This window comes from Microcebus murinus, chromosome 12, assembly GCF_040939455.1.
Source record: "Microcebus murinus isolate Inina chromosome 12, M.murinus_Inina_mat1.0, whole genome shotgun sequence".
Classification (NCBI taxonomy): Eukaryota; Metazoa; Chordata; class Mammalia; order Primates; family Cheirogaleidae; genus Microcebus; species Microcebus murinus.
Window position 1 is genome coordinate 88,054,572 of NC_134115.1, and position 14,028 is coordinate 88,068,599.

Here is a 14,028-nt window from a genome sequence, read left to right on the forward strand (position 1 = left end):
GGGGCTGGGATGCAGCCCAGGGTGCTCCAGATGCCCCATAAGTGGGAATACAGTGATCGCACCAGGAACTGGTTCCCTGGGTCTCCAGTCTCCTTGTAGCCACAGGCCTGGCTGCCGTAAGGGGAGGGGAATGAGCCCTAACTTGGTGGTGGAGGGCTTGGACTGTGGTCTTTTCTTAGGGGGAGGAACAGAGCTGGGCTGGTGGGACTCGTGGGCGGCTGTCCAATTGCTGCTTGTGGGAGTGTTCACGTGCCAAGCCCTGTTCAGTGATGGGGTTCTGGTGGCCTTAAAGTGATGGTCACAACAGCCTGCAGCAAGGGGAGAGGTCTGTGGCCTTACTCTTCACTGGGCTTGGGGCTCCTTGGCGGGCATTTTCAGTCAGAAATAAAAGGGGTGAGCCCTCGTACTGTGAAGGCCCCAGCTGGTCTGGAGTGGTGCTTCTTTATAGGGACCAATGTCACGCATGCCCCCAAATGCTGCATCTGCTCCTGCCTACCACCTCTTCTTCCTTTACTGGCTGCCATGAGATCCTTTAAACTGGGAGAGGGGGGGCAGAAATGTCATACAAGGACCTTTAAGACCAAGAGAATCAGTTTAATTTTATAATATAAATATATCATTTAGTTACCTTAGCTTATTCTCAAAGGCATTTACACAATCCGTGACGACCAATGGGACTTGGACGCGAGCCTGTGAGGCCTCCACACAGGGCGGTGCAGTCAGCTCTGTCTGGGTGGCTCGCTTTGTCAGGTGAAGCCCCTCACAAAACGAGACACTTCTGAAAGGGCTATCCCTGGTTATGCACTCATGATTGCTTTTTAGCAGAAGACATGGTCCCCAAGGCCCTGGGTTTGTCCTGAGCAGAGCTGCCAGTAGGGCACAGCAATGGTAGGCGGGGCCACAGGTGACCCAGCCCCAGACCATGAGTGGTGACAGGGTCAGCTCCACTTTCAACACCAGGAAGATGGGCCTGTGGTGGCCCACAGCGCCTTCTCCCCCAGTTCACCAAAAGCACTTCTGTGAGTGACAGAATCTGGAGTGAAAAGAGACAAAGGGGGGCCCTCAACCGGTGGCACCCACAGGGCACACCCCTGGCTTCCTTCTGGCTCCAGCTGCGCCTCCCTGCAGGACAAACCAGATTCCTGCAGCTCTTGGGGATGCTTAGACTTGGCACTGCCTCAAATTCAGAGGGTACTGGTCCGACATCTATACCCTGTCCCACATTTCCACTGTAGGCTGAGACTTGGAGAAGGGGATAGTTTTCCTTAAGACATAGATAGAGCCATACCTTCTACCACTAGGACGATTATAGCTGTGGCTTCTGCCTGGCTGGCTTGGTACTCATGAAGGGTACATTTCATCTCCCAGGTCAAAAGACCCCACCCCAAGGCTGTCACAGGTATTCCAGTCCATCACGGGTTGACTTAAGCTGCCCAGACCCTGTTCCCTTTAGTCCGGCCCTGTCAGATGTCATCTTCAAGGGTGCCACTGTGCTCGCTGAGAAGGTACCACTTCAGCTGGTCAGGCAGAGGCAGGGCTTTGACCTTCACATCCACAGGCCACGGCTGAAGGTAGAGCCGGATATACACACGACACAGGTGCTTAAGGGGTGGGGGATAGCTCTCCAGCTGCCGCAAGGAGAAGTGGAGGGCCTGGATCTTGTCTGCCAGGCTGCCTACCGGGTGGATACTGAAGTTTTCAGGCAGTTGGAGTTTCTGGGAGTTAGTCACCATGAGGTCCAGGACAGTCTCGGCTTTGCGCAGGAGGTCCACGTGGCTCTCATCTTCGGCGCATCCTGGGTGGGAACAGAGCCTCTCAAAGATGATGTGAAAGCCAGACCAGCAGGATGCACCATGGAGGGAACAGTTGTAGGCAGCGCCAGACTCCAGCAGGAAGCGCAGGAGAGGGAAATGCAGTTTAAAACTCTTGAGGCAAATATGGGTGAGGGATTCGTGGGCTGGGCATTCGCTGGGGTCTGCCCCATGAGCCAGCAGCAATTGCGTTACTTGGAAGCAGAAGCGGTTTATCATCTGGGCCTCCTCTTTGTCCCCTCCCACAGTCTCACCAAGCAGGAAGATGATGCAGGTGAACACGGTGTCCCCATCTTTGGTGGTAGCCTTGACATCTGCCCCTAGAGGAGCCATTAGAACAACAGAATGTGGGAGAAGGCCTTTGGCCTTGCACAGCAACGCTACACGGTTAAGGGAGCCGGCGGGCGAGCCTGCAGAGAGTGAAGTGGTGAGAAAGGGCGAGGCTGGGGGACAAGCCTTACCTCCTTCCAGCAGGAGCCGGATGTTCTCAGTATTGTGGATCTGCACGCCGTCGCTGCTGGCCAGAGCGTGCAACAGAGCAGTCTTTCCTAGGGAGCGGGGGAGGGAGAAAGGAGCGGGAGCCAGGTCAGGGCAACCCAGAGATGGGGTGGAAAGCAGACACTCAGGGTCAGAAAATGAACTTCAAAAGGACTGAGCTCAAAGTGAGCTCTGAGGGTGACAGGCTTCTGGCATTCTCTTTCCACCCCCACAAAACTTAGAGTAAAAGGGCCAGTGGAGGTAGGATTTTTCTGGACCCTGAGATGCTACCGGAGACCCAGGCTGGGTCTCCCAACAGGAAGCCATTGTTCCCTTAGAAGCTGAGCGCACACATACCCCTTTTCTTCCTATAGACAGCCGAGGGCCAGCCTGGGTACAATGCACTGCCTCTCGAAAGCCTCTGAACTCAGCAAAATCCACCTGTGCACCCAGCCATGCTGTGCCATCAGACACGGCCAGTACCAGCCTGCCCTAGTTGCTGTCCTGGAGTACGCTGGGTGTCCCTTACAAGGTGCCCAGGGCCCAGGCTGTCCCACAGGAGGCACCCACCGTGCTTGTCTGCTGCATTGACGTCGGCGCCAAGGTCCAGGAGGCGTTGCAGGCAGGGCAGGCGCTCCGGCTCCTCACTGGCCAGGTCCAAGGGGCTGCTCTCATGGATCTGAGCCGAGGGAGCACAAGCCAGGTTAGCCTGGGGGGATCTGGGGGAACTGCGAGGCAGCTTGGGCCCCTACACATCCCCTTTCAAAGCAGGCGGGACCTGGCACTCACCCGGTCCCTTCGATTGATGTCGGCCCCGTGCTGCACCAGCAGCTCCACCATGTCCGGCTGATTCCGCAGGACAGCGATGTGCAGGGCCGTGTAGTAGGTGACTGGGTCTGAGGGCACAGACACAGCTTGTGTCAGTCCTGCCTATCGGCATTCTCACAACGTGTCTGGGCCTGGCCTCGGCCCAGCCCCAGCTCTCACCGGAAATGTCCAGAAGCTGCAGGCCCAGGCTCCTGTCACCATTGGGGTTGGGACAGAGCTGTCCTCACCAGATGCTATAGGATCCTGAGGGTGTTCTGGTGAGCATACTACTAAATCTGTTTGGGCTTTGGTTTCCTCTTCTGTAAAACGGGGTCATAAAATGGGGCATCTCCTCTCAGGACTGTTGGGACACTCTGGGTGGCAGCTCCTGGCTGCTCTGCTCCTTGAACCTGGCACCAACAGCCAGAATTCCGATGGGCCCTCCCTCCTCAGCTCCTTGAGCTTCCAGGAGCCCAGCAGCCTCTGAGCCTATCCTTAGTGGGAAGACAGACATGCCTGGCGGTCTCCTGGGTCAGCAAAGGCCCCCTTCAGTCGCAAGGCAGTCTGTCTCCCCAGTGGCCCTGCCCTCCACCGGTGAGAGCCAGAGAGGAAAGGAGGACAGCTCCTTCACGTCTTCGGCACTCACAAGCCAGCAGCCAACACGGTCCTGCTGTGATTTATGCCTAATGTGGCTTATCTGTTTTCTCCTCTCCCTATGGCATGAGCAGAAATGCAAATTGGCTCGGAGTAAGTGGCAGAAAATTACCTTCCCTTAGCTCTGGGCACAGTGCCAGCAGCCGCATTTTCACATTAATGGAAGTGAGGATTAATCTGGGAGCTAGGGAAAGTTTGCTAAATCAATCACATGGGAGAGACAGCAACACAGTGGCTCTTGGAACAGAAGAGGTAAGAGTCATTTGAAAGCCCACAGGGGGTTGGGAGACCAGCCAATGGGGGTTTCTTTGGTGGTTACCACCCAGGAAGTAAATGAGGGAAGTCACTCCTAAGAGGACAATACAAGCAAGGGCCAAAGGCCTGTTCACCCACTTAGAGCAGGGCCACACTTAAGCTGCCTGCCTGCTCACCCCCAGGCCCTCTGGGCTCCAGCTGACCTTCAAAGTTGAGATTGGCCCCATTCCGCAGAAGGACGTCTGCTGCACGTGTCAGCCCCAGCTCAGCCATCTTGAGCAGGGCATTGCTCACACCTTCCTGGTAAAATGGAGAGTGGGCCTTCCTCTCCAACAGCTCAGTGAGAACAAGGAGTCGGCTCTCCTCGTTGGCAACATAACTGGGCCTGGAGCAGGAGAGAGATGGTTGAGGCTAGGCACAGCTGTAGCACCAGCTGACCCAGGCACGCTGTGGGTGGGCAACCTTTAGTGTCCTGCTGTAGTCACCCACCAAGGCAGGGCCCTGGCTTTGTGGGGGCAGAAAATCTCTCTTGGGAGAAAGTCTAAAGTGGAGACAGGGCCACGCTGGGTCTTTTAAACTGGAGCAGATTCCTAGGTTTGCTGTGAAAGGACTGGCTGGCTGCAGTCTTATCCCAAGGTGCCCAAAGAATCTGGTCTCTGGCTTGGCTGTTGAGACTGAAGGGAATCCCTGAGGCCAGGAGCCAGAACCAGTCTCTGAGGCTCCTTCCTCAGAAAGCCCTTCACATTCAAAGACCCCAGCTCTCCCTGAGCTGCAGGGCGCCAGGACAGCCAACAGAGCCTCCTCGCTCCCAGCCTTCCCAAGGACGGGTGCACAAAGGCCCCTCTCATCCGGCGCCAACCCACTTGGTCCCCAGACTCACTTGGAGCCCTCTCTGGCCTCCCTGGCCAGCACTAAGAGTTGCTGAGGCTTTCCCCAAAGCTCAGGCCCAAGCACAGCTGCATGCCCTTGGATGCAGACAACCGTCCCATTTCTGCCTGTTGGTGAGGTTTCCCTTCTCCACCATGGGTGCTCCCCACCGGTCTCCCTTAGTCTCCCTCATCTATGCCCCTTCAGTTGGCTGGTTGGGCAGGGTTCAATCTCATTCCCCTGCACCAACCCTAGAGCTGGAGAGCGCCCAGCGCACCATGGATGCAAAGAAAGCACCGGGGACAGTTCCTGCACGATGTCTGGGGCTACCACAAAGGCCATGCAGTCCCCCTTGGCTGCCTACTCTCACTCATCTTGCACAGCCTCAGTTAAAGAAACACCTAGCACTGCATTGTCAGAGCAAGCCTCAAAGTGAACAGAGTTGATATAGTGATGAAGAATGCCTGGGTTCTTCATCAAAGTCCCTGGAGAGACTCCTGACACCCCGGTGTTTGAAATTCCAACTGATAACGTCCCCCCAGCCCCCTTTCCTCCGTTACACCCGATGTACTGATTACTGATCAAAGTGTCAGTCTCTATGGAGCATAAGCACCATGAAGGCCAGGGATATGTTTAGCCCACTGATGTCCCCCAAGTGCTCAGCAAAATGGGCAGCGAATACTGACTTTCCAACACGTATCCTACAGGGTCACGGACGGACCTGCTTTTGTCTTTACAAATGTGAGCCCAACTACAAAAAGCTCATTTCTGCACCACTCTGGGGTAAGAACTGAAGCCTTCACAGATTCCACCCTGCTGCCCTCCAACTCCGGGGGGTAGGGCACAAGACAGGCAGGGCACAGGGTGGGGCCCTGAGGCGCAGGCCCTGCCGACACTCCACCCTTGGATCCTCCTTGCCCTTTGCCAGCGCTGGTCTCGAGCACGCTCCACCCTGCAAGGCGCAGGACAGGGGCCAGCGCGAAGGAGCTCGCGTAGGGAGCACGCAACTCCGGCTTCCGCCCGTCTCCCCATCACTAAAAGAAATAGACAACCACCCCACCCCGCCAAGCTTGTCGTGACAATTAAAGCGGGAAGTAGCGCCGGGTCGGTGAGGCCTCGGCCCGCCGACAGGAGAGAGCGACTTACTGGTCCAGGGGCTCCTGCCGCTCGGGGTCCTGGATCCCCAAGGAGCCCAGAATCGCATCCACCAGCGGCTGGTACTCGAAGATGATCCTCCGGAAGCCATGCAGAAACGGCATCGTGGCGGCCCCCGGGCGCGGCAGGGCGGCCGCGCTTTCCGCGAGGCCGAGACGCCAACTGGATGCGTTCCGACGACCCCGGACCTGGCTCGGCTCTGCTGCTCCAGCCCCTGGGCCCTGCTCGGTTCACCGCCCAAGCCGCTGCTCCGCGCCGGAAGTGGCTCGCACTACTTCCGGTCCGCGCGAGCCCGGGAAGTGCGCGCCTGGCGACAGCGCCCCCTGCGGGCTCGGAGGACCCCGGCGCGGCCAGGACGGCGACTAGGGGACGGAGCCAGGGGAGTATTTTCCAGGGGATTCCAGAGGGGCGGCTCCAGCGGAGTCGGGGCGTAGACCCGAGCCAAGCCCGATCCGATGCCCAGGCGGGCCACCCCTTCCTGCCAACGTCCGGCCCGGCCCCGCATCGCCCTGCGATCCCGCCCCCGGCCGCTGGGCGCCGTCCGAGCTCCGCCCATTGCGCCCCAGCCCTGCAGTGCTCGGCGTGTCCCCCGCTCCGCCGCGCTGGGCCTGGCTCTCGCCTCCCCGCGAGGAGGGGCTCTGGCCACCTCTGTCACCACCTGGGCACGCTGACTGCAATGACAGGACCCCGGCCCCCGCACGTCACGTCCCCACGGCGATGGGACAGTTCCTTATTCTCTGTTCCTGCGAGCACCTGGCCGGCGGGCTGCCAGCTCTTTCCACTTTCTGCCTTGATGGACTCAATGAACTTTATTTGGATTGATTGATTGATTGATACAGGGTCTCACTCTGTCGCCCAGGCTAGAGTGCAATGGCCCCACCCTAGCTCACTGCGGCCTCGAACTCTTGGACTCAAGTGATCCTCCTGCCTTAGTCTCCCGAGCAGCTGGAACTGCAGGCGTGTGCGACCATGCAAGGCTGATTTTTTAAAGTTTTGTAGATACGGGTCTTGCTGTGTTGCCCAGGCTACTCTCAAACTCTTGGCACAGTAGCAGTTGTCCCAACTACTCGGGAGGCTGAGGCAGGAGGATCCCTTGAGCCCAGAAGTTCGAGGCTGCAGTGAGTTAGGATCGGGCCACTGCACTCCAGCCTGAGTGACAGAGCAAGACCCTCTATCTAAAACAGAAATAAATTAAGTAAGTAAATAAAGGCTCATTTCAAGATAACCTGATGTGTCTTATAACTAAACATTTTAAAAATGGGCAGAGTAAAGGCCCTCCACCATGAACAACACAGACTTGACAACACAGAAAACAGAAACACAACAACACAGAAAAACCAGTCCAAAGCCTGCCAGATCCAGCCATGGGGACCCGGCAGGGTAGAAGATGCAGGTAGGGCTGGATAACCGCTGGCTATTATTAAGTTAACATTGTAGTGCAGACCAAATGACAAGCTATCAAAGTCCCCGCCAGGCACTCCAAATGCCGTATTTTGCTTCCCCCTCCATTGCCTGAAGGAGCAGGAAGGCCGGCAGGGGCGGGCGGCTGTATTTAAGCCCTTCAGAGCAGCGCCAGCCTGGGCTTCCCGCAAGCGGCTCTGGACCACAGGGTCTGCGGCTCCCAGCACACATCTGCCTTGGTTCTCCCACCAGGAAAGAAGTCTCTCCTCCTAGAGTGAAATCAGGAGCTTTGCTCACGCGGAAATGGAGGTCTCCAGCTTGTCTTGTGCGATCTGAAAGGCCCGAATTCCCACCTGGCAGGGATGAGCTTCTGGATGGGGCCCTCGCTCCTCCCCTTGCGCGGGCATCGCCTCGGGGGCGTGGGCACGTCTGCCCCTGCTTTGAGGATCCGTGTCCCTCAGCCCCGTAGGTGGGTGCAAGGCCCGGACGGTGCAGCCGCTCTCAGGTGACCCAGGGGCTTCACAGCCCTTCTCTCGTTGGATCCGGGCTGCCGGCTCCACCACGCGGGTGAGGAGACCGAGGCCTGACTTGCCCAGGGCGCACAGTAACCGGGGCGAGGCGCGTCTAGCTTGCGGTCCGAGGCAGAGCCTGGGGCCACTTGGTCTGAGCCCAGTGCTACCCTGGTGTCATCAGTGTCGGAGCAACACCCCAACAAAGTACCACGAATTTGATGGCTTAAAACAACAGAAATTTATACTTCCACAGTTCTGGGGCCTAGAAGGTCAAACTCAAGTTGTGGGCAGGGCCACACTTGCTCAAGACCCTAAAGAGGGTTCCTCTCCTGCCCCTTCCAACTCTGGTGACCCCAGGCATCCCTCCACTTGGGGCGGCATCACTCCAGTCTCTGCCTACCTCTGCCTTCACACGGCCTTCTTCCCATGTCTGTGCCTCTGTCCCCATTGCCCTCTTCTTTCTAAAAGACACCAGTCATCGGATTGAGGGCCCACCCTAATCTAGTACGAACACATTCGCAAAAACCCTTTTTCCAAATAAGGTCACATTCCAGGTGGTACCAGGGCTAGGACTTGAACGTATCTTTTTTTTTGGATGATACAATTAAACCCACTATAAAGAGTGACCCCACACATGGCCCTTCTGGTCTCTGGGCCTCAGTTTCCTCACCTATAACCTGAGGGCCCTTCCAGCTCTGACAGTCTTGGGCTGATAGTTATAGTGACAATAATAAGAGTCGTATTTATGGAGTCATTTCTCCATGCCAGGCACCGTGCTAAATGCTTGATGTACCGATCTCATTAAAGCCTATGAAGTAGGTAATATGACACCACTTTACAAACAAGGTAACTGAGACCCAGGGTGCCTGTCGCTATGGCACTGCTAGGTTGGGACTCCAGCCCAGGTCTGTGCGGCCTTTGCACACATCTGGCCTCTGTGGCTCGAGCGCCCTCTCAGCTCCTCTGGGCCCGAGAGGGTGTGGACAGGCAGGCGGGAGGCACTGACCCCTGCCCTCTCATAGCCCTCCGGCACCGCACCGTGGAGCCAGGCCCCGCTGCCTGCCCGGCACCCGGGCTCCTATCTTTGAAAGCTCAGTGACCCCTGACCTCTCTGCTGTCAGCAAGGCCAGCCTTGTTTCCTCCATCTGCCTCCCATTAGGGGTATGTCACTCAGAGCCCTGGTTTCAGCTCTGACCCTTCTCTCTCCTTTCCTTGTCACCGTCCCTCACTGCCTGGCCAGCTCCAGGGTTCCTCAGCACAGTGGGGGTCTGGGGGACAAGCACACAGAGCTCGGGCCCTGGCAGGGTCTGTCCCTGCCTCCTAGATCCTAAGAGTTTAGGAGTCATGCTCACTCTCCAAGGCACAGAGGAGTAGAACCTTAATATATAAAGAACTGTTAAAAATCAACAAGAAGGGCCGGGCGCGGTGGCTCACGCCTATAATCCTAGCTCTCTGGGAGGCCGAGGTGGGCGGATCGTTTGAGCTCAGGAGTTCGAAACCAGCCTGAGTGAGACCCCGTCTCTACTATAAAAATAGAAAGAAATTAATTGGTCAACTAATATATATAGAAAAAATTAGCCGGGCATGGTGGTGCATGCCTGTAGTCCCAGCTACTCGGGAGGCTGAGGCAGGAGGATTGCTTGAGCCCAGGAGTTTGAGGTTGCTGTGAGTTAGGCTGACGCCACGGCACTCACTCTAGCCTGGGCAACAAAGTGAGACTCTGTCTCAAAAAAAAAAAAGAAAATCAACAAGAAGGCAAAAATACCAATAGAAACAAGGGCAAAGGACAGGCAGCGGCGAGTCACAGAGGATGAAAAACTGTCAGCACACGTAAGGGGGGTGCTTAGCCTCTCCAGTCATCCCGCAGCAATGCTGGTGGGGAGCAGGCGGTCACCACCCACGGGACCCTGTTCCCCAGCATTCAACACAGCAAATCCCAGAATAGCAGACAGCGTACAATCCCACGTGGAAAGTGTGTGCGCGCATGTGTGCGTGGCCAGGATCATTCTTGAAGGCCCGATGCTGAGACGTTAATGGCGGCATTTGGTGCTGGGATCCAGGAACTTTGATCATCTTTGTGCTTCTGTGTATTTTCTGCCTTTTCTCCCACAAGTGTGTCTTACCTGACGCTGCAGACGCTGCATAAGCCGCGCAGAGCCCAGGCCCGCGCCTCGCACTGCGGGCTGAAGGCAGGCCCTGACCTCCCTCCCCAGCCCCACCCGCCCCAGCAGGCGACATCGCCCCACCGAGGTCACTTCCCTCCCCCGCGGTCAGTTGACAGTGACAGCAGCCTTGGCCTGACTGTGTCCTCGTCCCACACATCGCATGGAAGCTCAACATACGTCACCTCCCCATATCGGGGCTCCCGTGTCACAGCCCAGGAGATCGAGTCTGGGACAAGCTGACCAAGTCGAGGTCAGTGAGCGAGGGGCCCAGGGGAGGGGATTCAGCCCACAGCCTGGCTCTCTGCCGCTGCTGGAGCCTGCGCAGGGACCCGCAACCTGCCTAGCCCTTGTGTGTGTGCATGCATGTGTGTGTGTGTGCGTGTGTGTGCATGCATGTGTGTGCCTGTGGGTGTCTGTGTGCTTGCATGTGTGTGCATCTGTGTGTGCATATGTCTGTGTGTCTCTGTGTGTGTCAGTGTCTGTGTGTGCATGTGTGTGCATATGTCTGTGTGTCTGTGCCTGTGTGTGTGTGTGCATGTCTGTGTCTGTCCATGTGTCTGTGTGTGCATGCATGTGCGTGTGTCTGTGTGTGGGCATGTGTGTGTCTGTGCATGTGTGTGTCTGTGTCTGTGTGTGTGTGCATGTCTGTGTCCATTTGTCTGTGTGTGCATGCATGTGCGTGTGTCTGTGTGTCTGTGTGTGTGCATGGGCATGTCTGTGTCTGTCCATGTGTCTATGTGTGCATGCATGTGCATGTGTCTGTGTGTCTGTGTGTGGGGGGGGGCGTGTCTGTGTCTGTGTGCGTGTGCATGCATGTGCATGTGTCTATGTGTCTGTGTGTGTGTGTGGGCGTGTCTGTGTCTGTGTGCGTGTGCATGTCTGTCCATGTGTCTGTGTGTGTATGCATTTGCGTGTGTCTCTGTGTGTGTGGGCATGTGTGTGTCTGTGCGTGGGCGTGTCTGTGTCTGTGTGCATGTCTGTGTCCATTTGTCTGTGTGTGCCTGCATGTGCATGTGTCTGTGTGTCTGTGTGTGTGCATGGGCATGTCTGTGTCTGTCCATGTGTCTATGTGTGCATGCATGTGCATGTGTCTGTGTGTCTGTGTGTGTGCGTGGGCGTGTCTGTGTCTGTGTGTGTGTGCATGTCTGTCCATTTGTCTGTGTGTGCCTGCATGTGCATGTGTCTGTGTGTCTGTGTGTGTGCATGGGCATGTCTGTGTCTGTCCATGTGTCTATGTGTGCATGCATGTGCATGTGTCCGTGTGTCTGTGTGTGTGCGTGGGCGTGTCTGTCTGTGTGTGTGTGCATGTCTGTCCATTTGTCTGTGTGTGCATGCATGTGCGTGTGTCTGTGTGTCTGTGCATGTGTGTGCGTGTGTGTCTGTGCATGTGTGTGTCTGTGCATGCGTGTGTGTGTGTGTGTGTGTGTGTGTGTATGTGTGTGTCTGTGCATGTGTCTGTGCCCGGCGGTTGGCTCTAGGGCGGGGGGCCTGGCCCCATCCCGGCAGCCTCACCTTCACCCCCTGCCTGCTCCCTGCCCGGGAGGGGCTCACCCTTGGAAGGCCCTTGAGGAGGAGAATTGGGGAGAGGCCCCCTTTTATTTCCTCTGTTTTCTTTTTTCCAATCTGGCGGCGTTTCCATAACGCAGGCTGTTTGGCGGCCTTGCCATCCACCACAGGGACTGCTCCTCTCTCCTCCCTGGCGCGGCTCCAGCTCTAGCCCCGAGCAGGTCCCAGGGGCACCGCGGCGCGGAGACAGGCGCTGGGCATACTTCTGACGTGCGGTCATGGAGCCGCCGCCCTCCGGCTTCCCCGTCTGCACGTCCCCTCCTGCCCCGGCCGCTTCCCTTCCTGTCCTCCTCCCCCCACACCCTGGCCCCACCCCGACCCCCGACCCTTGAGACCCGAGGGTGTCGCTGGCCAGGAGGCCCGGGCTGCCCGGGCCTGTTGGGCCACAGCCTCATGCTGAAGGGGCAGGGCCTGGACTCAGGGGCTCCCGAGGCCCGGCTCTGTCGGTTTGGGGCAGTGGGGTTCTGAGGTTCCAGGAGCTGGGTCAGGAGCTGAGTGGCAGGACAGTGGCCAGGCTGGCGAAGGGCCTTCTGCCCCCTCCCTTATTCTGTTAGCCTAAGGCGCACCGAAGGGCATTTTGGGGACCCCAACCCCTAGGGGAGACAAGCCCCAGGGACCTCTGTGCCCCAGTGGAGTTTCTGCTCTGCCCCCCCCGACCATGACTAGGAGACCCATCCTGGTGGCCAGGGCCTGCTCCGAGGGGAGCCCCCGCCCCGACTCCTGGCCCTGACACCACGAGGCGGTTCCGGTGCCAGGTCTGACCGTGGGGCCTGTGCGAGCAGGGCCCGGCTGCGCAGGCCCTGGCAAAGCCCCTAGGCGGGCAGCCCAGAGCCTGGACAGGATGCTGTGGGACCCCCTTTCTCTGCCGTCCCTGTGTGCCCACCTCAAAGGCCCACCAGGCCCCCAGCCTCTCCCAGGTGAGCTGAGTCCAATGGGCCCCGGAAGTCCGAGAGAAGAGGGTAGGAGGTGCCCAGGCCCCTCGTCCCGAGACAGGAGGGAGTCTGGGCCGGGGCCTGGACTCTCCAGCCTCACTGTGCATTTGCACACACCCAGGTGGGCTCAGGGCCCCGCTAAGGTCCTCCTACACCCAAAGCCAGGGTCCTCCCGACAGTCTGTAGTGGGCGAGGGTGCCACCCATGCCCCTTAGCCTCCCATGGGGGACACGTCCCGGAACCCAGCACCCCAGCCTGTCCGGGTGCGGGGTGACCCTTGCCTCTTAACTGCCGGTTGGCCCGGCTCCACCTCTCCTGAGCCGGTGAGGGGATCTGTGTGGTGCCAGCTCAGGCCTTGAGCTCGCCCAGCCCACCAGTGGGGTGGGGAGAGTGCCGGCAGGTCCGAGCCGGCCCCACCTCTGGCTGGTACGTGGGCCCGGAGTCCTGAGCCCGGATATCCCGCATCTGGCCTCTGGTGCTCGCCTGGTACCAGCCCCTGGCAGGCCAGCCTCAAGGACTGAGATCCAGGGAGGGGACCGCCGGGCCCCAGTGGCCACTGCAGCCCAGCCCCGGCAGGCTCTGCCCAGGGCAGGCTCAGGAGGGCTCGGGCCCCTTGGGAAGGGAGGAAGATTGGGGGGCAGGGCCCTTGTGCTCCCTGGGAAGCCTCGCTCCCCCCCACCAGCCCTGCTTGGCAGAGCTGCCGGCGAGAGGAATCCCACCCCTCTCACCGCCATCCGTCAGGGAGACAGAGTGGGCCCGAGCGAGGGCTGCTCGAGGAGGGAGCCGGGGAAATTTGATCATTAAGAAACCCTCCTGGCTGTCTGGGGGAATTTAATTAAATTGCTGGAGAGGGCTGCGAGAGGGGCCACATCTGGAACCAATATGTGGGCTTTGATTTTTTTTCCTTCTCTTTTTCTCCCTCTTCCCATCCCAGTGCCGTAAGAGGGAACGCGGCAGAGCCTTGGATGCCGGCCCCTCTGGGACAGAATTCCTAGCAGAGCGAGAGAGACGAGGCGGACGAAGACCAAACCCAAGGGCGGGGAGACGGCGGTGGAGACACAGAGGCAGAGAACGGAGACCAGGAGAGACCCAGCGGGGCAGGGGCAGGGAACGGGGTGGCCAGCCTGGCTCTGGGTTCGGCTGTGGGGGTGTCAGCATCGGGGGGCAAATGTCCACGTTACAGAGTAAGTCCCAGAGGACTTCAGAAATCAGCATGCCCGGCCAGGTGTCCCTTGCGTAGCCAGCGCTTGTCAAGCTTCTGGCCCATGGAGTGAATCCACCTGACACCCCTGGGTGTAGACGCCAGCGTTACCCCGTTCACAGATGAGAGGGGATGCAGGAGTGGCAGCGTGGGTCTGGCCCTGGGCCTGTCTGGATACTGTCTAGACTTGCTGTGGGGGTCACTTGGATTACAGTGACTTCATTT

At 58.4% G+C, this 14,028-nt stretch overlaps 1 protein-coding gene across 2 annotated transcripts; it reads right to left on the reverse strand.

Moving 5' to 3' along the window:
- Positions 1 to 573: 573 nt before the first annotated feature.
- On the reverse strand, positions 574 to 6,524 carry ASB6 (ankyrin repeat and SOCS box containing 6). 2 transcript variants are annotated; one of them, XM_012772196.3, is made up of 6 exons: positions 6,018 to 6,516; positions 4,208 to 4,389; positions 3,078 to 3,184; positions 2,859 to 2,967; positions 2,273 to 2,359; positions 574 to 2,131 (listed from the first exon to the last, which is right to left on the reverse strand). In XM_012772196.3, the coding sequence occupies exons 1-6, from the start codon at positions 6,128 to 6,130 to the stop codon at positions 1,464 to 1,466; spliced, it is 1,266 nt and encodes a 421-aa protein (XP_012627650.1). In that variant the 5' UTR covers positions 6,131 to 6,516; the 3' UTR covers positions 574 to 1,463. The 2 variants fall into 2 exon arrangements, with proteins under 2 accessions (XP_012627650.1, XP_012627651.1); XM_012772197.3 differs by lacking the exon at positions 2,859 to 2,967 and having other exon boundaries at positions 1,885 to 2,131; positions 6,018 to 6,524.
- Between the last annotated feature and the right edge of the window lie 7,504 nt (positions 6,525 to 14,028).

What these genes read in the sequence shown, in the direction of transcription:
- ASB6 (XM_012772196.3), bottom strand. Translation starts at nt 6,130, where the DNA reads ATGCCGTTTCTGCATGGCTTCCGGAGGATCATCTTCGAGTACCAGCCG. An exon ending in ACATCAATCGAAGGGACCGG is followed by an intron (nt 2,968 to 3,077) that starts GTGAGTGCCAGG and finishes CCCTCGGCTCAG; the next exon opens with ATCCATGAGAGCAGCCCCTT. An exon ending in CCGGCTCCTGCTGGAAGGAG is followed by an intron (nt 2,132 to 2,272) that starts GTAAGGCTTGTC and finishes TGGCTCCTCTAG; the next exon opens with GGGCAGATGTCAAGGCTACC.